Source organism: Chiloscyllium plagiosum, chromosome 10 (genome assembly GCF_004010195.1).
Source record: "Chiloscyllium plagiosum isolate BGI_BamShark_2017 chromosome 10, ASM401019v2, whole genome shotgun sequence".
In the NCBI taxonomy this organism is placed as follows: domain Eukaryota; kingdom Metazoa; phylum Chordata; class Chondrichthyes; order Orectolobiformes; family Hemiscylliidae; genus Chiloscyllium; species Chiloscyllium plagiosum.
The window spans coordinates 77,090,997-77,117,784 of record NC_057719.1 but is presented as its reverse complement, the minus strand read 5'-3'; the positions used below and the strand labels follow the sequence as shown (position 1 = coordinate 77,117,784).

General features: G+C 39.1%; 1 protein-coding gene across 4 annotated transcripts in view; it reads right to left on the bottom strand.

The window, feature by feature from the left end:
- The window catches only part of pcnx1 (pecanex 1), a 279,895-nt gene that overhangs the window by 111,847 nt on the left and 141,260 nt on the right, over window positions 1–26,788 (bottom strand). For all 4 annotated transcript variants that reach the window (XM_043698139.1, XM_043698140.1, XM_043698143.1 and 1 more), the window contains 2 exons: window positions 7,425–7,506; window positions 905–962 (listed from right to left, as the gene is read on the bottom strand). In XM_043698139.1, coding sequence (XP_043554074.1) covers window positions 905–962; window positions 7,425–7,506 — 140 coding nt within the window. The remainder of the gene's footprint in view (window positions 1–904; window positions 963–7,424; window positions 7,507–26,788) is intronic.

Below are 26,788 nucleotides of genomic sequence, written 5' to 3'. Positions count from 1 at the left end.
GAAATTTGAATATTTTCCAACATTATTCTTTGCATTTTTATTTCCTTGAAAATAGGAGGAGTTTCTTTGTCTTAAAAGAAATGAAAGAACTGTCGATGCTGTAAATCAGAAACAAAAACAGAAATTACTGGAAAAACTCAGTAGGCCTACCAGCATCTGTGGAGAGAAATCAGTGTGAACGTTTGAATCCAGTGACCCTTCCTTAGAAAACTCTGAGGAAGGTTCACTGGACCCAAAACGTTAACTCTAATTTCTCTCCACAGATGCTGCCAGACCTGCTGAGCTTTTCCAGTAATTTCTGTTTTTCTTCAGTGTTTTTTTGCCTATTAGCCTACAGTATGCGGTTTTTCAGCTGTCCTGTAAGACTATTTAGTAACATAATGTAAAATTATATTAGTTCCAGTGAGTGGAATAACGTAACTAGGATGCATTAGTTGCTTGTCTACAATAGTCAGAGACTTTAATTAGGCCCAGAGCAAAAGACATTTGCTTTAACAGTTTTATGTTCCAGAGGCATTTATTATCTCCCTATAATTTCTATGCCATTATAGCAGATGATAATAGAGAATCAGAATGCAATATAGATTTGAGATCTCTTAGACAAGCCTTTGTTATTTCACTGATAAAATCCTACCTGGATGATCAAAGATTACTCAGTATCATAAAATACTCTCATCCTGCAATTCAGTTAAAAATGCATCTCTTGATTAGTTAATTAGAAAAGCCACAAAATCTAAAACTATACTTTAAAACTAAAAACCTTTAGAATGTATTCCCACCCACACACTGAATAGATCAAAACATTTCCTGCTCTTGTAGTAAATCTCTAATGACACATTTCCATGACTGTTGAAAATTGCCAAGTATTCTTTACAGCAGAAATAGCATTATACCAAATACTTACTAGATCATGTGGATAAAATCTAACTGAGGTAGAACTTGAAAGATGGGAATCTGTGTCCCTGTAAAGAAAAGTAGTAAAACTGCAATCATTTTTAAGAAGGATAAATCTTATTTGTTTTGCAAATGCATGAAGCTGTATCATAAGTCAGCAATCGAGTTGATTTTCAATTTTTACTTTGTTTTAATCTTAGGTAATACAATAGATAGCTTAAATGTCTCAAGAGAGTATAAGAGAAAGATTTTAATCTTCATAAAATGTTGACATTTTACAGTTGAAATGCTAAATAGCCTGCAAGATGCAAATAGTAGGCTAACCTTGAGCTGAGGGACTATTAAAAACATTGCTAGTGCTCTGTCCTATATTCTCTTTCTGACAAATATGGTCAGTCATGATTTTTATCTATATTCTATGTGGGTTGAAAAATACAACCAAATGCAAGTGAGGAAGTGGTTTAGAATTGCTTCCCATCTCAACTGTGGTTGGCCATGCAGATAACTCTTCAATTGTGACAACCTGATGTGATGATGACTGCCATCTTTCTGTTAGATCTCACCTTAAAGGAAACATTAGCAATCTCTCTGTTCTGCTGACTAGCTTATTTTCCCAAGTATACCAATACTGCAAACACCACCTCTAAATTAGGAGTAAATTATCAAAACAGTATCAAATGATTTAAAAACGATGGGAAAATTTCCAAATTCTGTGCTGAGCTAGTGTTCTTAACCAGCATGCACTACAATGCCTTGAATCTTCCTGGAACAGGGAGCGAAACGAAACTGACTGGAGTTTCCGGTCTTGAACAGTATCTAATTAGTCTTTTCCAAACACATAAGTGATGTTGGATAAAGGGAAGTACTGAACTTAAAAGCTGTGATTCCATGCATTGCATACAAATGAAAAACCTGCAATTGCTTACTCCCTCTCTTTTGAAGAAAGGCCGCCTGTGCAATGTAGTAAGCATGACACACAGACAAGCACGAACTGTATTCGCAAGCAAAATAGACTATACTAACAAGAGAATAAATTACAAAAATATTAAATGGGAAGAAGGAGCATAAAAAGAACTCAGAGGTACAGATCAGTCACAAATGAAATCAAATGAGATCAAGCTTGAGGGCCTTATTGGTCAATTGGTTTCTCTATGACTAAAATTTTCAAGACTGAGACTGATGGACTTTTGAGTTGAAAAGGGTGTCACTGGAAAAGTACAGCAGGTCAGGCAGCATCCGAGAACAGGAGAGTCGATGTTTTAGGCATAAGCCCTTCATCAGGCATAAATGAAGAGCTTACGCCCGAAACATTGTCTCTCTTGCTCCTCGGATGCTGCCTGACATGTTGTGCTTTTCCAGTGCCACGCTTTTCAACTCTGACTTCTCCAGCATCTACAGGCCTCACTTTCTCCTAACTGATGAATTTTTGTTTGTTAAGATGTAATAACGGGATATCCAAAAAGGCAGGATCATACAGTTAAGTCACAAATCAGCCATAATTTAATACAACGATTGAAGACGTCAATGGTTTACTGTCACTAAACGTCTATGCACAGATTTTGAAACTAAGTTGTTATACATATTGTGGCTATGTCAGCCATAAAAAAGTGTTATCTAGCTTAATCCCATTTTTTAACTCTTAGTTTGCAGTACTGTAAACTATAGGACTGCAAATGCATATCCAAATGTTTAAATATATAACAGGTTTCTGCTTTTACAACTCTTGTACATTCTAAAACCCTGGAGTATAAAGAAAAAATTACTGCTAGAAGGCTCAGGAGAATTTAAGTCTAGATTTCCTGGTAATAGAATTCTCTCAGGGAAATACTTCTAACCTTTTCATAACTTTATACCAATTATATCCAATTAAATTTTCCATCAACTTACTCTGTTTCATAGAAAACAAAGCCAATCTATCTTATCTGACTTTATAGTTAAAATTTTCCAAAACTACAATGTTGTCAAAAACTCCTCTGCTGTCTCTCTCGCGCCACCACATTTTTCATGTTATGGTGACAAGAACTGTACGCAGTACTTCAGCTGAAGCCTGACTAATGTTTGATACAGTTCTAACATAATAACTTTATTCTTATACTCATTGGGCAGAATTTTCAAGTGGGAAATTGCAAGTCATTTGGGAAAAGATGGCAAGATCATAAAAATAAGATTCATGGCACTAACATCTGCAACCACATTTTGAACAGAGAAGAAAACCTTGCTAGCAAGCAGCAAAACACTTCTTTGCATCTCAATAGTATCTAATTTGGAACAGGGTGGTGGTTAAACTTAGTTGACTAGATGGCTAATTTGCAACACATTGAGATGCCAACAACATCGGTTCAATCTCTGCACTGGCTTAGGTTACTTTGAAGGACTCTCCTTCTCAACCTCTCTCCTTGCCCGAAGCGAAGTGGCCCTGAGGATAAAACACACCAGTCATCTCTCTCTAATGAGAGACCATCTTGATGATCTGATAAGACTATGACAACTTTATGTTTAGTATCTAATCTACCATTTCATTACTACGATAGTTTCCTTTCTCCCATGCACCTCAGAGTCAGATGTACAGCATGGAAACAGACCCTTTGATCCAACCCGTCCATGCCGACCAGATATCCCAACCTAATCTAGTCCCACCTGCCAGCACCCGGGCCCATATCCCTCCAAATCCTTCCTATCCAAATGCCTCTTAAATGTTGCAATTGTACCAGCCTCCACCACTTCCTCTAGCAGCTCATTCCATACACGCACCACCCTCTGCATAAAAACGTTGCCCCTTAGGTCTCTTTTATATCTTTCCCCTCTCACCCTAAAACTATGCCCTCTAGTTCTGGACTCCCCAACCCCAGGGAAAAGACTTTTCCTCTTTACCCTATCCATGCCCCTCATAATTTTGTAAACCTCTATAAGGTCACCCCTCCGCCTCAGCCTGTTCAGCCTCTCCCTATAGCTCAAATCCTCCAATCCTCGCAACATCCTTGTAAATCTTTTCTGAACCCTTTCAAGTTTCACAACATCTTTCCAATAGGAAGGAGACCAGAATTGCACGCAATATTCCAACAGTGGCCTAACCAATGTCCTATACAACATGACCTCCCAACTCCTGTACTCAACACTCTGACCAATAAAGGAAAGCATACCAAACTGCCTTCTTCACTATCCTATCTACCTGTGACTCCACTTTCAAGGAGCTATGAACCCGCACTCCAAGGTCTCTTTGTTCAGCTACACTCCCAACGACCTTACCATTAAGTGTATAAGTCCTGTTAAGATTTGGTTTCCCAAAATGCAGCACCTTGCATTTATCTGAATTAAACGCCATGTGCCACTTCTCAGCCCATTGGCCCATCTGGTCAGCATCCTGCTGTAACCCGAGATAACCCTCTTCGCTATCCACTACACCTTCAATTTTGGTGTCATCTGCAAACTTACTAACTGTACCTCTTATGCTCGCATCCAAATCATTTATGTAAATGACAAAAAGTAGAGGACCCAGCACCGATCCTTATGGCACTCTACTGGTCACAGGCCTCCAGTCTGAAAAACCTATTAGAAACTGATGATAATTCTCTATATGAGAGTCAGAGTAGGTACCTGGTTATGCCAGCTCACATCTTGCTCCTCCATACCTGTACCTTGGACAGCAGTCCCCAACATCTCAGTTTACGCTCCATGAACAGCAACCACATGTGCTAAACCCTCATGGAACATCTCTGACCCAGCCAGAATACAACTTGCCACTTCTGTGCTGCACTTGGAAACACATTGTTGCCTTTCACGTAACGTTGCGGCCAAAAGACTTTGCACACAGCAACAAGCACTCACCTCAATGAGTGCATCAGGGTACATCTCAGGCCTCCTTGCTTGCTCTCTTAACTCAGTTTGCACCTACTTGAATGTTTACAGCATCTCTTCCCTTGTCCTTTTTTTACACATTGTCACCTCATTCAGAACTTAAAGGCTCACAGTACATCTATTTTGTTTTGTTGTTTAGCGTAGACATAAGCCAGGCAACTTTTTGTGGCTGTCAGCAGTGATCAGACAAGGGGGTGAATATGTCGCAGTATGGCACTGTACTACATCATGTCATACCTCCAACAGCTCATGAGTAAACACATTGCATGATATTCAGCCGAATGGCCATTTCTCAAATTTTGAAGGGAGTAGTCCTCAACCAAGTCAGGGGAGACAGCCTTCAGTCAAAGGCAGTGCCCAATCTTAGTCCACACACTTGGATACGGTATGTCAACCATTTGGGGAGGCCAGGGTTGGGGGTTGGGTATCACTGCAAGCTGGAGAATGGCCATGGTCAGTCCTGCAGGTCTAGTGCAACCAGTTTTGAGATTCACAGTCAATCATTCAGGGAACTTCAGAGATCAGTGAGGATCTGATCACTCTTCACTTGAGGCTGACTGTCCAAGTCAGTAATGGATGGACCAGGGTCAGTCCTGGGGAGAGCTCAATCAAATTCAAGAGGAGTTATCATTATTCACTGCTGTGGTGGAAAAGCTGGACAAGCCCATTCTGGGGATTGGCAGCACGTTGGGTTGCTGAGGGGTCAATAATTGACAAGTTGGCAATTTAATATATAGGGCTGGGAGACAACAGTATGTCCAGGGGTGTGAACATATGGAAGTTCAGTACTGATGAACTCAACAGGGAGTGCAGGGAAGTACAGAACATAGAGATTGGGTGGGGAGGAGAAACTCCTCGATCATCACTGAGAACATGACTGAGTCTGCCAAGCGCAACTTGAAATATCTTCCTTACTCATGGGAATCATAAGTACATACTGACAATGGAAAATGGCTACGACAAAGGAAACACTAAACCCTGTCCAATTCTCTTTGGTAGAACAGAACTGAACAAGAGACCTGTGTACAGTCAAGCAATGTCACAAACTAGCTTCCCAAAGTAGATTAAGTGCTAAGCCACTGCTTAAAGCAGCACTGGGCATGCTTTATTTTGTTGGGTCAGGCAGAGAATCGAATTTGACCAAAAATCTCTAAGTATCAATTTCAGGGAGTTTCACAGAGGTTTCTCTGTGAGTTATCTCATGCAACTCTCTGCAGTTCACCTCATTTCATATGTACGACCATTTATTTTTAAAGCATCATTTTGTACTTGTTATAACAAACTTAAAATTTTCAAAACTTGTGAAAATATGTTTACACTTGGAATGAGTCTTGAAACTAATCAGGATTAGTAAACATGGAGTTTGAAAGATCCGATCTACTCATTGTAGTTGATGAAGATGTTTCACTGATTTAAATGAATGCCAAAATCATACAGTAAACAAATTACAAGCATGTAAACGTGCTAAGTATCATTGATTTCTTGCAATTCGCTGACTGGGTCTCCTCGACCCACACATCTTCCGGCTCGCACACTTTGTAAGGGGTGGCACGGTGACTCGGTGGTTAGCACCACTGCCTCACAGTGCCAGGAACCCAGGTTTGATTCCACCCTCAGGCGACTGCTTGTGTGGAGTTTGCACATTCTCCCAGTGTCTACGTGGGTTTCCTTCCATGATCCAAAGATGCGGGATTAGGTGGACTGGCCCTGTTAGATTGCCCATAGTGTCCAGGGATGTGCAGGCTAGGTACGTTAGCCAATGGAAGATATAGGGTTTCAGGAATAGGGCAGTGAGGTGGGTCTGGGTGGGATGCTCTTAGAAGAGCCAGTGTAGACTTGATGGGCCAAATGGCCTGCTTCCACACTGTAGGAATTCTATACCATATTTAAGAGTTATATACTCTCGATCAGAAGAAGTTTTGATACCAAGAACCTAGCCAAAATCACAAAGCATTAATTTAGTTAAGGGGTATAGATAACAATCAATGAGAGAGCTAACAATAGAAACAGATCAGCTTGAAAATGACTGCAGTTTAAGAAGAATGTAAACCTGATAAAAGATAAAGCAATAATACAGCAATTTCACAAAATAACCAAGGCCAAGTTTCAAATCTCGTGATGGAATACAATCCAGATAATCTCACTGCACAAATAAATACAAACCTAATATCAGTAACTTGTTTTGTAGTTGAAAGTGAGGACTGCAGATGCTGGAGATCAGAGTTGAGAGAGTGTGGTGCTAGAAAAGCACAGCTGGTCAGGGCATGATGAAGGGCTTATGACTGAAACATCGATTCTCCTGCTCCTCGGATGCTGCCTGACTGGCTGTGCTTTTCCAGCACTACACTCTCGACTTGCTTTATAGTTGCCTACCTCTTGTCAGCAATTCTGTCAAATCAGAAAGCAATGATTTCCACGACAAAATTACAATGCTTACCAAGCAATGATGTGCATAAAACAGAATACCACAACATGCATATGTTATATGGAATTAACTTAATTGAGAGATTCACAAGATAGAAAGCATCAAAGTGAACCTCCACAGATGTTACCAAGGGTTTCTCAGACCTCCTATCTGAAGTAGGCAACAACGATGCTTTTTTTTGATAATTTGAAACATCACAGTGGTTTTCCAATTAGGATAATTACTTCTCTTTCTCAGCCTAGTTACTTACCAAATATTGTTTGATGTCCTTCTTGCAGCAGTTTCAAAGTTCACAAGTGACATGTCACAGCCCCCTGTTTCATATAATTTGCCTGAAATAAAAAGACATGATGAAAACAAAACATATCTGGAGATAAAATCTTTTAAAATATTTCTTTAAAAATGTCATTTGAATACTTGTGATGAGCACAGATTGGTTCACAAATGAAGAGCAGAAAAATAAACTACTTCAAAACATTCCAGATCCAACCTCCAATCTGTGATATAGTTACGACCTGCATGGATAATATAACCCACAAAACAACCACCTACTCCACGAGGCAACATTCACAGGAGCAACTTAAGCAGCAGCCCACAAAGCTAAACAGTAACAACCTGACCACCATCATTTATAAATAGATTGTTCCATCTTTTTCATAGAAAGATAATGTTTCAAGTTCTTGAATCAGGTGTGAGCTTTTGTCAAAAAGAAGTCAGATCACTTTTAAAATAAAAAGCAACTCTGGCCAAACCAGCCCATTCATTCCACAGAAGTTTATAACCAATCTAAATTCCTAAGCAAAGTTTCACATTAATTCTACCCACTCCCAACAATTCCCTTTCCTTCCCTCCTCACCATCCCTGTTCCCAAAAAGACCATCCAACTGCAATGGACACCAGCAGGTTGCGTTTATAATACATTTGCATACTTCCTTTGTGAAAAGTAGCTATTAGTTGGTTGACTCTCCACAATAAATTACTGTTCAATTTAAATATTTCCAAAATACATATACTACTCCCTGGAAAACTAGGAATTAATGCTCTTATCCTTAGTTGCATTAAACTGAAGTAATTGGGATGGCACGGTGGCTCAGTGGTTAGCACTGGTGCCTCTCAGCACCAGGGACCTGGTTTCAATTCTCAGGTCTGGGTGGGATGCTCTTTGGAGGGTCGGGGTGGACTGGATGGGGCGAATGGCTTGCTTCTACACCATAGGGATTCTATGATTCTGTGTACACAGTGAGACTTACTAAAATTAACAGCATATTTAGTTGATAAAGGGAGACACTTTGCAAAATCATTGTACAGTAATTAGATGGTTCAGTGTTTCCAAAATCAATATTTTTCCTTCTTTGTGACTTTTATGCAGGCAGAGACTGTCAACTACAAATTCTAATCCCTTAGCATGATGCAAGATATTCCAACTATTATTTTGTACAAAAACACTGCTTTGAGGTTAGGTTAAAAAGAAACGAGGAATACAAACATGTATAATATATTTAGTCAGTCTTGCTTATTGAATCCCACCTCATCTTTCTTTTAGTAGAAACAGTCCATTCCTATTTCCCTTGGCCACTATTTTCCTATGTGGTAATGAATTACTGTTCTTTTCCTTTCAAGCTTGAAAAAGGACAAGCTGAGTAAGAAAGTAAGGATTTAATCAGAAAATCCAAGTTGCAATTTGTTGGAGGTTCCCAAATCCAGAACCAAACCAGCTACAACTTACTTTATTACTCAATTATATGTTAGTAACATGGTCAATTCTTCAATTATTTGCCTCACACATATCTATGATAGTCAAGAATTGTTTGGAAAAAAGAAATGTTATCAAAGATTTTCATCTTAGATTCATCAGGTAAATTTGCAGGAATACCAACGTCAATCAAAATTATATCAATACTTTTGAGAGAACAGTGTTGAGTGGTCGGCAAGCAGACTCCAATGGTTAGAGGCATATGCAGCATTTAATGACGATTGCCAGTTAACTGCCAAGTTTTGGTTAAATTTTAAGCCAAGCAGGTTAACTCTGTTTCATCATTAGTCAAATGAAAAGCTTTAATAAAGCTTTTGCTTTTCAGCAACTCTCAAGTTCTACACCAACAAATAATTATTTATCAGTGAAATATTGCTCTTTAATACTTTTGTCAACTACATGCCACTTTTGGATTGTTCCAAAACTTCTGATAGGTTCTGTGCACATCTGAACAAGTTACCCTCTCACAATCCATCACCAAAGTGATGTCCAAGGATATCTGCTTCCCTCTCAGATTATTTTGAGTTGCTTTGGGATATGTTATGTTAAGTATACAAGAAGTTATAGTTGAATCACAGTCTGACTTTCTCCATCAACTCAAATGGTTCATCGGTGTTCTGTCCTTCCTATTCAATTCCTTCCCCAATGTAGTTACTTCCCCTAGTTATCATATAAGGACACAATTCTCTCTATACTTGGTTTGCTACTTTGTTTTTCCATTCATCCACAGTTCTTGGTACAGGTAGAAGATCTTTTATCCAAAATGCTTGGGACCAGCTGTTTTGTGGAAATTGGAATTTTTCGCTTTTCAGAATGTGACAGTTTAATGGTGAAAGTTTTTAAAAATCTTACCAAAGAAGCAGACTTCTAACAAAGAACGTGCTTGGCCACGCCACGTCGCATCTGACTGACATGCATCGAATGGGATTCAACTTGGGTTAACTGTTTGCTCATCAATCAACCTTGTTAATGAGAAAAAAACTTCTCAGAAAAAAAAACTGATTTTGGAGCTTTTCAGTTTTGGGATGTTCAGATAAAGGATCTTCTACCTGTATGACATCTGAATCATTGTAGTTTGACCTACTTTATACACTTTGAAAGGTCAATGAAAATTATATGTATTCTATTTTTGCAAAGACATAGTTCTTTCACATTCCTTACAAATTTATTATCTGCAACTAATACCTTTTCACTGCTGCATCTTTGGCCACTTCCTTGTATCTTTGGAATCTTACACCATTCAAACCAGGAACCCCCCCTCAGACCCATAGTCTCATTATCTGGAGCACCAATGGACAGACTAGCCAAGGAAGACTAAAATACTTAGTAGAAGACTCACGCCACTCCATTCACTTCACCCAAGAATTCCTAAACAAAGACACCAAGATAGAAGAGGATGAAATAATGGTCTCCTTTGACAAAACAGCCCTGTTCACATCAATTAAATCAACCTGGCCAAAGAAACACTGACTATATTATTAGGAGGACCAAAGACACAAACACCAGGCAGCGCCAACTTCATCAGCAAAAATATCATCAAGCTAGTGGACCTATGCCTGACACTTCACACTTAATAACAAGACTTACAAACATATCAACAGAACACCCATGGGATCACCGATATACGGGTTCTTAGTGGAAGTAGTAATGCAGAGACTCGAAAAAACAGCTCTCCCAACCATCCAACCCAAACTTTGGGTCTGCTACATGGATGAGACCTTTGTCATCACCAAACAAAAGAAATTAGAGGAAACCTACAACACCATCAATAATATCCTCACGGACATAAAATGCACAAAAGAGAAGGAGAACAACAACAAACTGCCATTTCTAGATGTCACAGTACAGTGAACACTCAATGGGGAACTTCAAACCTGTCTACAGGAAAACAACACACATGGACCAAACACTTAACTATAGAAGCAATCATCCCAACACATACACACGGAGCTGCATTAAGACATTATTTCAACGAGCCACCAGACACTGCAGCACCAAGGAACTACGCAGAGCAAAAGAGAACTACTTGTACAGCATATTCAAGAAGAATAGGTATCCAGTAAATACAGTCTGCCAATTTCTCAACAACAAACCCAAACACAAGCAGACACAATGCACCCAGAAATCCGAGCCACTTTACCCTATATCAAAGACATCTCTGAAATGACTTCCAGACTACTCAGACCTCTTAGCATCATGATAGCCAACAAACTTACCAACACACTAAAACTGTGGCTAATGAACTTAAAAGTGACTATACAAACAACAAGCAAATTGAATGCCATTTTGAAATACCGTGCAAGGACTGTAACAAACATTACTTTGGACAAGCATGCAGAAAACTAGTCACTAGGGTACATGAACATGAACTAACCACAAAAAGACATAATCCAATACCACTAATATCCTTACATACAGACGAAGAAGGGCATCATTATGTCTGGGACAACACATCCATCCTAGGACAAGCCAAACAGAGACATGCATGAAAATTCCTTGAAGCATGGCATTCCAACTGGAACTCCAACTAACACATCAATATGGACCCCATCTACCATTCTCTGAGAAAAAGAAACAGAAGTGGCATCACTCACCCAAAGAAACCTAAACACACAAATAGAAAATGGGACAGACCACCAGCATTTCACCGGAGCGCCAATGACGATGTTACCTAGTATGGTGACGAAACATCTGTAAACAAACCTTCCAGCTCAGTGAGCAAACTTGCATCCAGACCGTTCAAACCTTTGGGATGGAAATTTGCTGATACACTTCAGTCAACCATATCCCTCATGCACAATGGCCTAGAATTCATAGGGATTTTTGATGAAAACTGTCAGTCTTCACTGTCATTACTGCTCTGAACCTGACCTCAACCTAAGTATTGAGCATAAGAATTGATAATCACAAACATCTTAAATCTGAAACCAGTCATTCACTCCTCTGCCATATGCTACACTTGGAACATACCAGCCTAGTCATATCAAACTGCACAGCCCACCCTCCCCATCCAACTCCAGCAAAATAGATTGATTTGGTAAGAACTTGCCCTTTGCGCTCAAAGTGATCAAGTTAACTGGGTTTTTAATTGTATCTGACGAGTAACTACAATTGAGCAACAACCCTGGCCCTGAAATTATAATGATTTGTGGATTGATGTTAAATGTCTCCATTATAAATAATTATTAGTTTATTTTTTCTGATATCTCAGTTTCTACCTTCACCCAAGTACATGTTCAAATCCTTATTTCACTTTGCTCTGCTGGTGACAGCAAAATCAAAGAAACACTACATTGCAGAAAGAGGCCATTCAGCCTATCAGGCACGCACCAACTTTCTAATGAACATCCTATCCAGACTCACCCCCTCCCCATGGCCACACATTTACTATGTCTAATCCTGGACAGTGTGAGCAATTTAGCATAGCCAATTCATCTCACTTACACACCTGTAACAACCCAGTGCACACACACGGGGAGAACGTGCAACCTCGACACAGACTAAAGCTGGAATGAAACCCAGGTCCCTGGCGACCTGCTGCCCTATAAAATCTGGATTAATGCTGATCAATTATTAATCAAATGCTAGACAACCAGCAGGAATCATGGAGGCATGAGTAATTTAACCAAATTTAAGTAAATTTGGAAGTGGATAAACAATGGGAATAAAGTAAGTCAGTTATACTTGGACCTTAAAAGGTCATAAAATGTCAAACACAAGGTTTGCAATAAAGAATTTCCTAATGACCCAGAACCACTGGTCTTAAAGAGTCTCTGTCAAGAGAAAGCTGACCTAAATATTGATAGCACTGAGCAAGATTAAGTTGCTATTTCTTCGATTTGTGAGATGTCACTGGCGCACTAGGGTCTGTTCGTTCTAAATACATAAATGAATTAGACATAAGCTGAGAGGGAATTTCAAAATTTGCAGTTGATCCAAATTGAAGATCCAACAAACTACCACGAAGAATTGATTACAAAGCAGAGGGCACGGATAGGTTTGAGGAATTGAGATACATGTTCACTTTCCAGTAAATGTGAAGAGATGTATTCTGAGTTGAAAAATAGGAAATTGAAATAAAAACAAAATAGTAACTACTTAGAGACTGAGAGAGAAATTTGTAAATACAGATTTAAAGATTTTATAAAGCAGGACTACTTGCAGAAAAGAAGAAATGGTATTCTGCTTTAGCCAAGTGCAGTTAATAGCGAAGCAAGGGGTAATGACAATAAGGTGTTAATAATTTAAGATAACTCAAATAAAACTTAAAGTATAGTTAGCAAAAAAAAAGTTTGGCAAATGGAAAGATTAGGGAGAAACAAATTACAGAAATTATATTTTTGTTAGAAACTCACCTTTAAAACAATCATAACATTAAAAGAACAAAAGGAAGAACTGAGGTTAGATTGAATGGCTCATGGATTCACACAGGACTGGAGGCCATTTCACCCAGCTCTGTTGAAGAGCATGAAAATAAAACAACAGCACAGGTTTGTCATTTCTATGCAGTAACATTCTAGGAATTGATTAATAAATAGATCAATGATGTATTTTATTCAGCAGATTTTGGCAATCAACCTCTTAAACCAAAATGGTGATGAAAAGTTTTTAAAAAGCCATAAGAGTACACTGTGATAGTTAATGTAGAATTTAACAACACTGGACATTTGTTTAATCTATAAAATTTAAAACATACAAGCCTGGTGCCAGGTAAGTTACAACAAATGTTTAATGTTCATATACATAAAGCTTATTAAAACATAAGCATAATTAAGTTTGGACTTGCTAATACAAATAAGAAAGAAATGGCATTGATAAGGAAATTGATTCTGGAATTCTCCAGAATGTGCTGATAGGTCAAAATTCTTGAGTATACCACAGCGTGTCATGTTTGTGTGCATTTTAAGAATGGGAGCTAAAGCAATTGGAATTCTCATCCTGTACATGCATCAGAAAGAATCTAGTTTTGATATTACTTTCTCAGACCACAGCTTTTTCAAAAGAATGTTACAAATGAACATCAGGGAGACAGTAAAACTGGAAGGATATTCTTTAAAATGGTGCATGTAGATAATTCTTGGAAGTAGCTTGCTCTTAAATTTAAAGATAAGCACAAATACCAGCTTATTCTTGCTGTGAATCACGTGTATTCAATATAGTTACCTATTGCATTCGCAATGCACAACAGCACCTGTACCAGAATGACCATTTATTTGGATCACAGCACACTACTATCTGTTGATCAAAACCAGTGTGTCCAAATCTAACTTCAGACGGACACTCCTTTCAATTTTCTAGCCTTTTGTTTCCATAAATCAAGCAGCATTTTTCTTAAGTCCATTCTTAACAGCACTGGACTTGACCTCACCACAATGTTCCTTTGTAATTCATAGTTTTACTTTCTAATTCAACAAGTATGTAAATGCCAATGATAGATAATTGGGCAGATTAAAAAAAAACTCACTTCAGGAGTCTAGCTGGGTGGAAGCGAACTGGAGAGCAGTCTGGGAAGGTAACAGTTTGATTCTGAGGGAGAAACTAAAACGTGATGTCACAGGAGGGCTGTGATTTGATTGGCTAATAGGGAGTCTGCTAAATTTGAATCTATATTAAATTGATCCTTGTGAAATTATTGGTTACAACTTGCGCTTAGATAGAGATAATATGCAGAGATATAAAAAAGTTAATTTTTAAAAATTCAAATAAGGATGGAGGGTCAAGTGATGTGCTGCTCCTGCACGATGTGGGAGCTGAAGGCCCCCACTGTGGCTCCTATTAACCACATCTATTGTAAATGTTGGTTGTTTGAGGAACTCTGGCTCACAGTCGATGAGCTGCAGTCTGAGTTTCAAACAGTGCAACACATCAGGAAGGGGAAAAGAGTTATCTGGACATTATGTTTTAGGAGACAGTCACTCCCCTTAGTCTAACTAACTCGAACTCAGCCAAAGATCAGGAACAAGTGGGTGTGGCTGTGAGTGAGGCAGGTAGAGGGATCCAGGAGCCTCAGCCCTTGTCCAACAGGTTCAAGAGTTTTGCTCCACGTGGGGACAGGAATGGGGTCTGCACGGAGGATGAGCCAACTAACCACAGCATCCTCGTACAGGGAGCCAAACAAGTGGGGGGAGAGAAGAGGAATATCATAATTGTGACCAGGATCGAGAGTCCCAAAGATTGTGTTGCCTACCTGGTGCTCGGGCTCAGAATATCTCATCTGGGCTGCAGAGGAACTTGCAGTGGGCGAGTAAAGATCCAGTGGGTGTGGTCTACCTAGGTACTAATGATATACATAAAACTAGGGCACAGGTTCTGCTGAAAGAGCATGAACAGCTAGGATCTAAATTAAAAAGCTGAACTAAAAAGGTAATAATCTCTGGATTACTGCCTGAGCTATGAGCGTATTGATACAAGGTCAGTAAGATTAAGCAGATGAATGGATAGCTCAAAAAATGGTGTGGGAGGAATGGGTTTCAATTCATAGGACATTGGCACCAGTACTGGGGAAGAAGGGGCTTATTTCGATGGGACAGTTTTCATCTGAATCATGCTGGTACCAGAGTTCTAGCGAATTGCATTAACTAGGACTGCAGACAGGGCTTTAAACTAAGAAGAGACAGTTATAGAAAAATTAGAATACCCAACTTAAATGAGGTGGTAAGAGTACAGGTTAACAATTGTGAAATTATTGGTTACGCACTTAGATAGAGGTATTATGCAGAGATATAAAAAGTTAATGTTTAAAAATTCAAATAAAATAAGAATGGAGGATCAAGTGATTACCAGACAATAAAGGTGAGGGACAGAACAGGTGAATATCTTTATGCACCACGGAATTCTAAAAAAATGAAGGAACATTTAATGGTGGAACAAATTTAAAAGCTTGTATATAAATATATAAAGCATTTGAAACAAAATTAATGAGTTAATAGCACAAATAGAAACAAAAGGATAAGATTTGGTAGTGATTACTGAGACATGCTTACAAGGAGACCAAGTCTGGGAATTGAACATCCAGGGGTACTCAGCACTTCAGACAGATAGACTGAAAGGACAAGGAGGTGGAGTGGCCTTGCTGGTGAAGGAAGAGATCAATGTTGTAATGAGAAATGACATAAGCATGGGAGATCAAGATGTGGAATCAGTCTGGGTAGAAATAATAAATAGCAAAGGGAAGACGTACTTGGGAGGAGTAATCTGTAGGTCCCAAACAGTGGTTCTGCAGTAGGGAACAACATAAACCAGCAAATATTAGAGGTACGGCAATAATCATGGTTGATTTTAACATGCATATAGAGTGGAAGAATCAAATTAGCAAGGGTAGCCTGAAAGCAGAGTTCATGGAATGTATGAGAGATTGTTTCTTGGAGCAGTATGTTGTGGAACCAATCAAGGAGCAGGCTACACTGGATTTGATATTGTTAATGAGGAGAGCTTAATTGATGACATAATCATTTAGGTTCTTCGAGGGAGTAGTAACCATAGTATGATAGAATTCAAAATTCAGTTTGGGGGTGAGAAAGTGAAGTCCCACAGTAGTGGTCTGGAATTAAACAAAGGAAATTATATAGCCAGGAGGGCAGATTTGGCCCAAGTAGATTGAGCAGGAAGGCTAAATGGTAAGTCAGCTGATGAGCAGTGGCAGATGTTTAAGGAACTACTCAATTCCTCACAAGCACAATATATCCCAGTGAGGAAGAAAGATGGTAAGGGGGGTAAAAAAAATCCATGGCTAAAAAGGAGGTCAGGGACAAGATAAAGTCAAAAACTAAGGTAAGCCATATTGCAAAAGCCAATGGTAGGCTGGAAGATCATGAAACCTTCAAATATAAACAAAGGGATACCAAAAAATTAATTTTAAAAAAAAAAAGAGTTCAGGTAAATTACAAACAAAAAACTAACACAATCTACTTGGGCCAAAAAGGACAGCAAAAGCTTCTACAGGTACAGAAAGAGAATCGCTAATGTGAATGTTGGTCCCTTGGAAGATGAAACTGGAGAGTTAATAGTGGGGAACACCGAGGTGGCAGGGTGCTGAATCAATACTTTGCCTCAGTGTTCAGGTGCAGGACAATAGTACCACGCTTGTTGAATAGGGCAAGTCAATGGCAATAGATATGGTAGAACTTACACTGATAGGGAAAAGATACTAAGCAAACTATCAGGATTGAGGACAGACAAGTCCCCCAGGCCTGATGGCCTACATCCGAGGGTATTAAAGAAAGTGGCAGCAGAGATAGTAGATCCATTGGTTAAAATATTCCAAAATTCCCTGGACACAGGAAGGGTTCCAGTGGATTGGAAAATGGCTAATATAACATCCTTATTCAAAAAGGGAGGGAGATAAAATGTGGAAAATTACAGACCAGTTAGTTTAGCATCTGTTGTTGAGAAAGAGTTAGAATCAGTTATCAAGGAAGCAATATCAGGACATTTGGAAAATCAAAACACTATCCATCAGAGTCAGCATGGGTTAATGAAGGGCAAATCATGTTTGATTTGTTAGAGCTCTTTGAAGACGTGACAAGCAAAGTGGATAATGCGGATGCTGTAGATGTAATTTATCTGGACTTCCGGAAGACATTTGATAAGGTGCTGCACAAAATGTTAAATCACAAAGTTGGATCATATGGGATTGGGACAACTTATTAGTTTGGATAGGTGACTGGCTGATGGGCAGAAGACAGAGTCAGGATAAATGTTTTTTTTTCCTGGATGGCAAGATGTAACTTGTGGGATGCCACAGGTTTCGGGCCTTGGTCCCTATCTATTTACAATCTACGCTGACAACTTGGATACAGGAATAAAAGGCTCTATAGCCAAATTTGCAGATGACACAAAACTAAGTGGGACACTAAACTGCAATGAGGAAATGAGAATCTTAAAAATGGAAATAGGTAGGTTATGAGAGTGGGCCAAAACATGTCAGATGAAGTTTAACGTGGATAAGTAGTGGTCATGGGGAGACACTTCGGGGTGCTCCTGTGCACAGGGATCTCTGCATACTTGTTCATGAGTCACCAAAAACTAGCATGCAGGTACAGCAAAGAATGCAAATGGAATGCTGGCTTTTATAGCTAAAGAAGTAGAATATAAAGGTAAGGAAGTGTTGTTGCAACTATACAAGGTATTGGTGAGACTGCACCTGTGCAGAGTTTTGGTCCCCTTATTTGAGGAAAGATTGTAGTGGCATTGGAGGCAATTCAGAGGAGGTACACTGGATAGTTCCCAGAGGTGAGGGGCTTGTTGTATGAAAAGATTGTACAGTTTAGGCCTATACTCTCTGGAATTTAAAAGAATGAAAGGTGATCAAATTGAGGTATTCAAGATGATAAAAGGTGTGGATGAAATAGATGTGGAGCAGATGCTTCTTCTTGTGAGGCAATGGACGATGAGAGGTCAGTCTTAGGATAAGGGGTAGCAAATTTAAAACAGAGTTGAGGAGAAACTACTTCTCCCAAAGGGTTGTGAATCTGTGGAATTTGCTATTCCAACGTGCGGTGGATACTGGGACAGTGAGTAAATTTAAGGAGGAGTTAGACAGTGCTTAATTGTTAATGGGTTGAAGGGATATGGCGAGAAGGCAGTAAAATGGGGGTGAGGAGCATATCAGCCACGATCAAACAGCACAGCAGACTCGATGGGCCAAATGGCTTAATTCTGCTGCTATACCTTATGAACTTATGAATACTGGTCTCCGCTCTTCCAAGTATCTCCATTCTGAGGGGAAAGGTTGGGGTTTGGATGCTATTGAGTATTTCAATTATTGAAACAAAGCCAAAATGAATTGCGTCAACACCAGTTCTTCAGGGCATATTTGTAACATGAAAGATTCACAACCCTGAAAAGCAATTAGTATCACATGCAAGCCAGCCTGGTTTTAAAAATGCAATGAGCTACTAAACATCCTTTGAGTTTATCATCTGCAGTACAGTATAGAGTATACAGATTCCCCCTCAAATTCACAACATGAATTTTCCAGCGTGTACAACATGTTTATACAGACCTGACATGAACCTAATGTATTTTGTCAATGGCCAATTCTACCATACTGGAATACATTTTAAAAGGTTTGGGAGGCCACTATTCAAATTATAACTATGTCATTGAGTCAACCCACAGCAGGTGGACTGCAGCGGTTCAAGATGAGAGCTCACCAACAGCTTCTCAAGGGTAACTAGGGACAGGCAATAAATGCTGACCAGCCAATGAAACCCACATAACAAATAAAAAAAAATTAGAAGTACCAAAAATCATGGAAAATTAAGCACAAAACGTAAGCACTTACTAGTTTTACAGTATTCCTAAATGCCACTTTGGTACATAAATTTGGTACATAAACCTCTGTTAAAGAGGTCAAAACAGTTACAGGTTATGCACGGATCATGAATTTTCATGAACTTTAGTCTGAATACTGAATGGTGCATGAATCAGAAACAAAGAAATCCCTTAAATGAGTTCAAGCAAAGCACATTTTCTAAACATTTTTATAACAATGAAAATTAGCTATACTAATAAGAGAATGAAGTATTTTAGACTAAATACATGTATTTGAAGCACTGAAATGATAAAATAATTTCTTGCACTGACTTGCATATAGCAACTATGGTTAACAAGAACACAGCATAAACTCTGGTATTGCATCAATCATATTACATGGGTCATCAAGCAGGCAACAAAAGCATATAGTGAATTTAGATATATGAAGTGAATGTTTACAACTCCATGTAAAGCCAGTATACAAAACTAATTTACTCATAATTTGAATTCCAATTCCATTATTCTGCCATTGATGCCATGGAATAAATTACATAGTTTAACTCTGTCCAAGGATTAATGGAAGATATACAGAAAAAATGAACTGAAACTGATTTTGTGATTCCAAATGAAAACCTCAATCTCATTTTCTTGGTATCTAGATTGTGCATTTTTTTCAAACTTACACTGCTCATAGACATAGCTTTACGTCAAGAAACTGAACAGTAGGGTAGCCATCAATAGCTTGCCAATGTTCCTTTCATGTAAAAGGTCTGTACATAGGGACAGAAGACAAGAATTAAAAAGGCCTGTTTGTGGTTAGATATCTCCCACATGTGGAACAGTGCATAATGTGGGAAATATGGCAGCCACTTTATCTATTGGAAGGTTCCATAAACAACACTGTGATAATCACAGGATTATAGAAATTTGAAGTACAAGAGCAGGACATTCATATCATTGTGCCTCTGCTGGCTCTTTGGAATAACTGGATCAGTGGTGCTGGAAGAGCACAGCAATTGGAATAACTATCATGCTTTGCCTCAGAGCCTCACTTTTTGCTGGCAATCCAGCTACCAATTTATTCATCTTTAACAAATTGTACAACTTCCATATATAACTATATATGGAATCAGCTTTTACAGCCTTTGCAAAGCATTGAGTGAAAACATTTATTCTCATCTTCCCTCTTGACCTTTTTCAAATAATTTCAAGCCTATGATCGCTGCTTTTCAATGTATTCAACAGGAGAATTTCTTTTTCCTTCAACTATCACCTTGAAAACTCTCTTCACTACTCTCGCCCCTCAGCCTGTAAAATGCTGTCAAGTCTCCTCAGGGGTCCTGAAACTGTTTCTGAGGTATAATACTAACAAGTGACCTCGAGCTGAGGTCTAGTCACTGACACACAATATTTACACATGATCTCCTAGTCTTTACATTCTATATTTCTTACAGTACTCAGTTTTCTATATTTGGACCTTCAAAGTTACCACTTTTTTGTGTTGAATCCTATCTACCATGTTTCGTCTTTCTGTAGCCTGGAACGATCCTCATCATAAATCGACTACACTGGCACATAGTTTTATATTGCTACCTCCATTCATAAAAATTGTAGAGCAATGGGCAGAAAATTGAGCCTTCAGGAAAAGAACTAAAATGTATCCAACCTTCATCTCCTTTTGCTTCCCATCAATGAGCTATCTCTGTGATACATACTACAACTTTCCAGATCAGAAAATCAATGTTTACAGCTGCTGAGCAGTGCCCAGGAGCAAGTGGAGAATTCACTTGCTCTTCTTTGAAATACTGACACGGAATCTTTTCTATCCACATAAAAATATCTCATCTAAAGATGGTATCTGAGAGTGTACAGCACTCCCGAAAGCATTTTTCTGATGGCTCAGCCTGTACTTTGTGCTCAAAAGTCTTGCATGGGATTGGAACTCATTCTTCTAACACAATGCAAGGGTACTATTGCCAGGCCACAGCAGACTGTGAAAAAGATATAAGTCTAGGGTTGGGGACTACCATTACGTATCACCAGGCTGAGTTTTTCTCTCTCGTGACACAGACAATTCATAAAAACAGAAAAGAATAAATTGTCGTGGTGTGAGAAGTAAGCGGAAATGGAAGGAGGTTAATGTATTTTCTGTATTCTCTAGTGCCGTGGTTTGACCACTTGAAATGATTCCTACCAGTCAAATTCTCAAAACAATACTCTTAAGAACATACCTATGTGGTTCACTGTTCCGACAAGTCTAAATATAGAATAAATTCAACTTTGGCAGGGATGTAAACTAGGGACAGTAGATGGGTCACTTATTTTGCATTCCAGCTGAAAATGTGTTGCTGGAAAAGTGCAGCAGGTCAGGCAGCATCCAAGGAACAGGAGAATCGACGTTCCTGAAGAAGGGCTTATGCCCGAAACATCGATTCTCCTGTTCCTTGGATGCTGCCTGACCTGCTGCGCTTTTCCAGCAACACATTTTCAGCTCTGATCTCCAGCATCTGCAGTCCTCACTTTCTCCTCCTATTTTGCATTCCAATCAATTTTCAATAAAAAAGAATGACTTTTATGAAGGTCAAAAAGAAAATGAAGGTCAGGCAGCAAGAATAGCGAGTGGTAATCCACTGAAAGTCATTATGTGTTCTCGCTGAAGTTTAATTTCACCTCTACTTCATCAAAGATTACAGATTAAGGAGGTCCATTCCATTCATGCAACTTTGTGGTGGATGCTATAATTAACACAAGGGTGCAGACAGTTTCATTTGCACAGTGGGAGGGTTGGGAGACCCTGAAAATGACTCAATATTGGAGTAAAGAGAAAAATGCGTTGGGTTTGGGGGCCAGCATTTTCTGCAGAGCAAGACAGTAACTGCAAAATGGAGCTTCCAGTAAAAGACTAAATGAAAACTGGGGACTTTATTGTTAATAAAGAGTGTTTTCACGGGTGGGAAAGCAGAGAAGTAAAGAACAGATACTAAACATCTTTCCCTGTGCGCAAAGAGAATCAAGCTCCAAAACGGAGGTGTCAGATGCAGGAAGATGCTAAACTAAGCTGGCAGTAGTCCATAAGATTGCTAGAAGTAAGTATGCATCAAGATAGGAAAGGGAGTGTGAAGATAAAACAATCACAATCATTGGCAAAAGGGTGATAAGAAAATTATTAGAACTAAAAGCTGACAAGTCTCCAGGTCCTGTGTGACATCACCCTGGGGTGTTAAAGAAGGGGCTGCTGAGATTGTAGATTAAAATATTTTAATTTTCCAAAATTACTTCATTCTGGAAAGGCTCCATCAGATTGGAAAATAGGGAATGCTATTCACTGTTCAAAAAAGGCAAGAGCCAGAAAACAAGAAACACATCTGTCACAAGGAAGATGTCAGCATCTATAAAACAAAATTGCAGCAGAGCACTTAGACAATCTAAATGCAAACAGGCACAGTCAAATGGGCTTGGCAAAATAATGAATGACATGGATAAAGAACAACCAGGGAATGGGTGGGGTACTTAAAATTTCTGGAAGATATTTGACAGTAATGCACTTTGGTCGAAGAAACATGGTAGCACTATATAGGCTGAATGGTCCAAATTTGAAAGAAGTACAGGAGCAAAGGGACCATGGGATTCAAATACATAATTTTCTGATGGTGGCCAAGCAAGGTGAAACCATTGTTAAAAAGGCTTATAGGATCTTTGGGTTTATAAATAGATGAACAGAGTATAAAAACAAGGAAGTGACACTACATCTTTACAAATCATTTGTCAGACCACATTTGGAGTCGTGTGTTTAATTCTGTGCACCTTACTTAAGGAAAGATGTTAAAGCCCTGGAGAAAGTGCAAAGGAAATTTGTTAGAATGCTAACAAAAATGAAGGATTTTAGATCCCTACATAAAAGAAAAGATTAGAGAAATTGGGCTTATTCTGCTTAGGGCAAGCAAGATGAAAGGGGTGTGGTGAAAGGGTTAAAATTATGTCCCAATACATGTGTGAATCTTATTATGAATATGTTACCGGAATCTCCTGCGAACCCGATCCTTGAGAATTTATAAAACAAGGGGTGACCTCATTGACGTGTTCAAATTATGAATAATTTTGACAGGGTAAAGAAAGATATTCTGTTTCCACTAGCGGGTATGTCAGTAACTAGGAGATCATAATTTCACGACTGTCAGCAAGACAGCTAGGAGTGAGATGAGGAAACACTTATTTACTCAAGAGTGTGGCTAGGATTTGTAATGCCAGTCTGGGAGAGTGATGGAGGGAGATTCCATAAGAGGTTTCAAAAGGGTGCTGGATATATAGGTCATTAACTTAGAGGGCTGTGGAGTTAGGGCTGGAGAATGGACTAAATGGGTAGTTCTTTGAAGAGTCAGTACAGAGCTGGGAATTTGTTTCGCCCCCTGTCTAGGTGACATCCTCAGTGCTTGGGAACCTCCTGTGAAGCGCTTCTGTGATCTTTCCTCCGGCATTATACCGACCACTGCAGCGGACAGCTGGAACTGACAACCGAAAACGGCAGATTCAAACCACTACAAATGCCGGAGGAAAGATCACAGAAGCGCTTCACAAGAGGCTCCCAAGCACTGAGGATGTCACCTAGACAGGGACGAAATATCTGCAACACAAATTCCCAGCTCGGCAAACAGAACTACAACAACGAGCAACCGAGCTACAAATCTTCTCACAAACTTTGAGTCAGTACAGAAACGATAGGTCAAATGGCCTCCTTCTGTACTGTAAAATTCTATGATTCTATGATCAAAGGTTACTACATAGGGAGTAACATATTAAGATGAATCAAGGGTTGATTAACTAACAGAAAGCCAAGAGTAGTCAAAAGGTGATCATTTTTGGATTGACAAGATCTAACTAACAAAGTTCCACAGGGATCAGTGCTAGATCCTCAGCCATTTACAATTTATATTAATGACTTGGATTATGAGGGCAAATTTATAATTTCCTACTCATCTTTGTCTTCAGCAAACTTAAGTCGTGAAGATGACAAAATGAGTCTGTAAGATATATTAAGTGAGTGGAATAAAAAGTTGTCAGGTAGAATTATAGAAACCCTACAGTGTGGAAGCAGGACATTCAGTCCACCACACAATCCCTCCAAAGAGTATGCCAACAGACCCACCTCATCTCTGTAACCCTGCATTTCCCATGGCTAACCCACTTAGCCTGCATATCCCTGGACACTAGTGAAAATTTAGCATGGCCAATCCATCTAACTTGCACATCTTTGGACTGGGGGAGGAAACTGGACCATCCAAAGGAAACCTACGCAGACATGGAGACAACGTCCAAACTCCCCACAAACAGTTGCCTGAGGATAGAATTGAACCCGGGCCCCTGGCACTGACAGACAGCAGAACTAACAACTGAGCCACTGTGCCACAGCAGTGTAACGTGCAGGAACTGTGAACTTTGAGAGGAAGAACAAAAAAATCTTATTTAAATGAGGAGAGACTGCAGAACTCTAAGGTACAGAGGGATCTGGGTACCTTGGCACATGAATCACAAGTTAATCAGCAAGTTATTAAGAAAGAAATAGAATGTTGTTGTTCATTGCATGGGAAACAATACAGAATTAGGGAGATTTTTCTGCAGTTGTATTGAGTATTGATGAAGTAACATCTGAAGGATAGTTTTGGTCTGCTTATTGAAGCAAGGAGACAATTACATTAGAAGTAATTCAGAGAAAGTTGACAGGCCTGACCTCTGGGATGAGGGGTTTAAGCTTATAAGAAAATGTTCTACAGATTGGGCGTACATATTTTGGAGTTAAGAAGAATGAGAGGCAATCTTACTGAAAGTATAAAGTTGCAGAAGACAATTGACAAGGTGGATACAGAAAGGATGTTTCCCAGAGTGGAGAGATTTTCTTTATCCTCTAGTTTTAATGAGTCCTTTATTCAAGACAAAGGGGTAATTCTTTTCTCCTCAAAAAGTGAGAGTCTGTGAGAGTCTTTTCCCCAGCGTGCAGAAGAGGCAGGTTAATTGGATGTTTCAAGGCAGAAATAGATAAGATTGTTGCCTAATATGGGAGTCAAAAGGTATTAGGAAAGGCAGGAAAGTGGAACTCAGGTTACAAATCGATCAGTCACAATTTTATTGACTGATGGAGCAGTTGTGAGGGGCCAAATAGCCTACTGTTGTTCTTAGTTTATATATTTAGAGATTTATTCACTGACAAAGGAACAAGCAGCAACATGAGTGGTTAGCATTTGGAATGCACTGCCTGTTTGGTTAATGGATACAAATTTGCTCACAACTGTATAAAGTAGGATTAAATACTTGAAAGAAAAAGACATTGCAGGGATGTGGGGTGCAAATAGGGGAGTGGGACAAACTGAATTGCTCTTTAAAACAGCCTGTGTAGACTTAGTGTCATCGGGTCATACTGCATGGAAACAGATCCTTCGGTCCAACTCGTCCATGCCAAGTTTTCCAAACTAAACTAGTCCCACTTTTCCACGTTTGGCCCATATCTCTCGAAATCTTTCCTAATCATTTTAAATGTCTTTAAAATGTTGTAACTGTACCTGCATCGACCACTCCCTCCCATTCCACATTTGAACCACCCTCTGTGTGAAAAAGTTGCCCCTCAAACTTATTGAGTCTGTTTTGAACTCCCTGCAATGTCAGGATATCCTATTTTAAATATGGGACCAGACCTGTACATGATACTCCAAGTGCAGCCTCAAAAACACCCTGAGCAGTTGTGACAGCTGCTTTGAGTACTTAAATTCCAACCTCCTAGCAATAAAAACCAAAACGCAATTTGCCTCTTAATTACTTGCTGTAACTGCATGTTTTATTTCATACACAAGCATACCCAGATCAGTGTGCATTGCAATTTCGTTTGGCGTTTGGCTCAATTTAAATAATAATTTGCCTTTCGATTCTTCCTACCAAAGTCTACAATCTCTCACTTTGCTACATTCAACTTCATCTGACAAGCTTCTGTCCACACACTCAACCTACTTCCCTTGTAAATTCCTTAACTTCTCATTACAACATGCCCTCACACTTATTTTTGTATCATTAGCAAATCTGGATACATTACACTCTGCCCCTTGCTCCAAATCATTGATAGATAGACAGCAAATCATTAAGGCCCTAAAACTAATCCTTATCTGTATTTGGATTTCCAGAAGGCTTTCATTAAAGTGCCATGTAAACGGTTATTTCACAACAATAAAGCCCATGGTTGCGGGTACTGTATTAGCATTAATTGAGGATTGATTAAACAGTAGACAGAGTCAGGATTATGGTCTTTTTCAGATTGGAAACCAGTTGACGGGTTTAATGGCCACCTTCTGAGCTGTACTGTTGTAAGATTGTTTCAGCTTGAGTCAGAAGGTCAACGTACCAATATGCAAATTTCTGTAAATGTTTTCAAATTTTAGCTTCAATTAAAACAAAATAATTGGGACTTCTAAAGAAATTTAAATTTCAAGGACCCAACTTGCCAACTTAATGCATCATACTTTTTACCTCCATAAAAACAAGTCAATCACTTTACTCTTAAATTTCTTGCAATCTATAACACAGCTGCTTAGATGGCCTAAATGCCTAAATCATTTAGGGTGCAC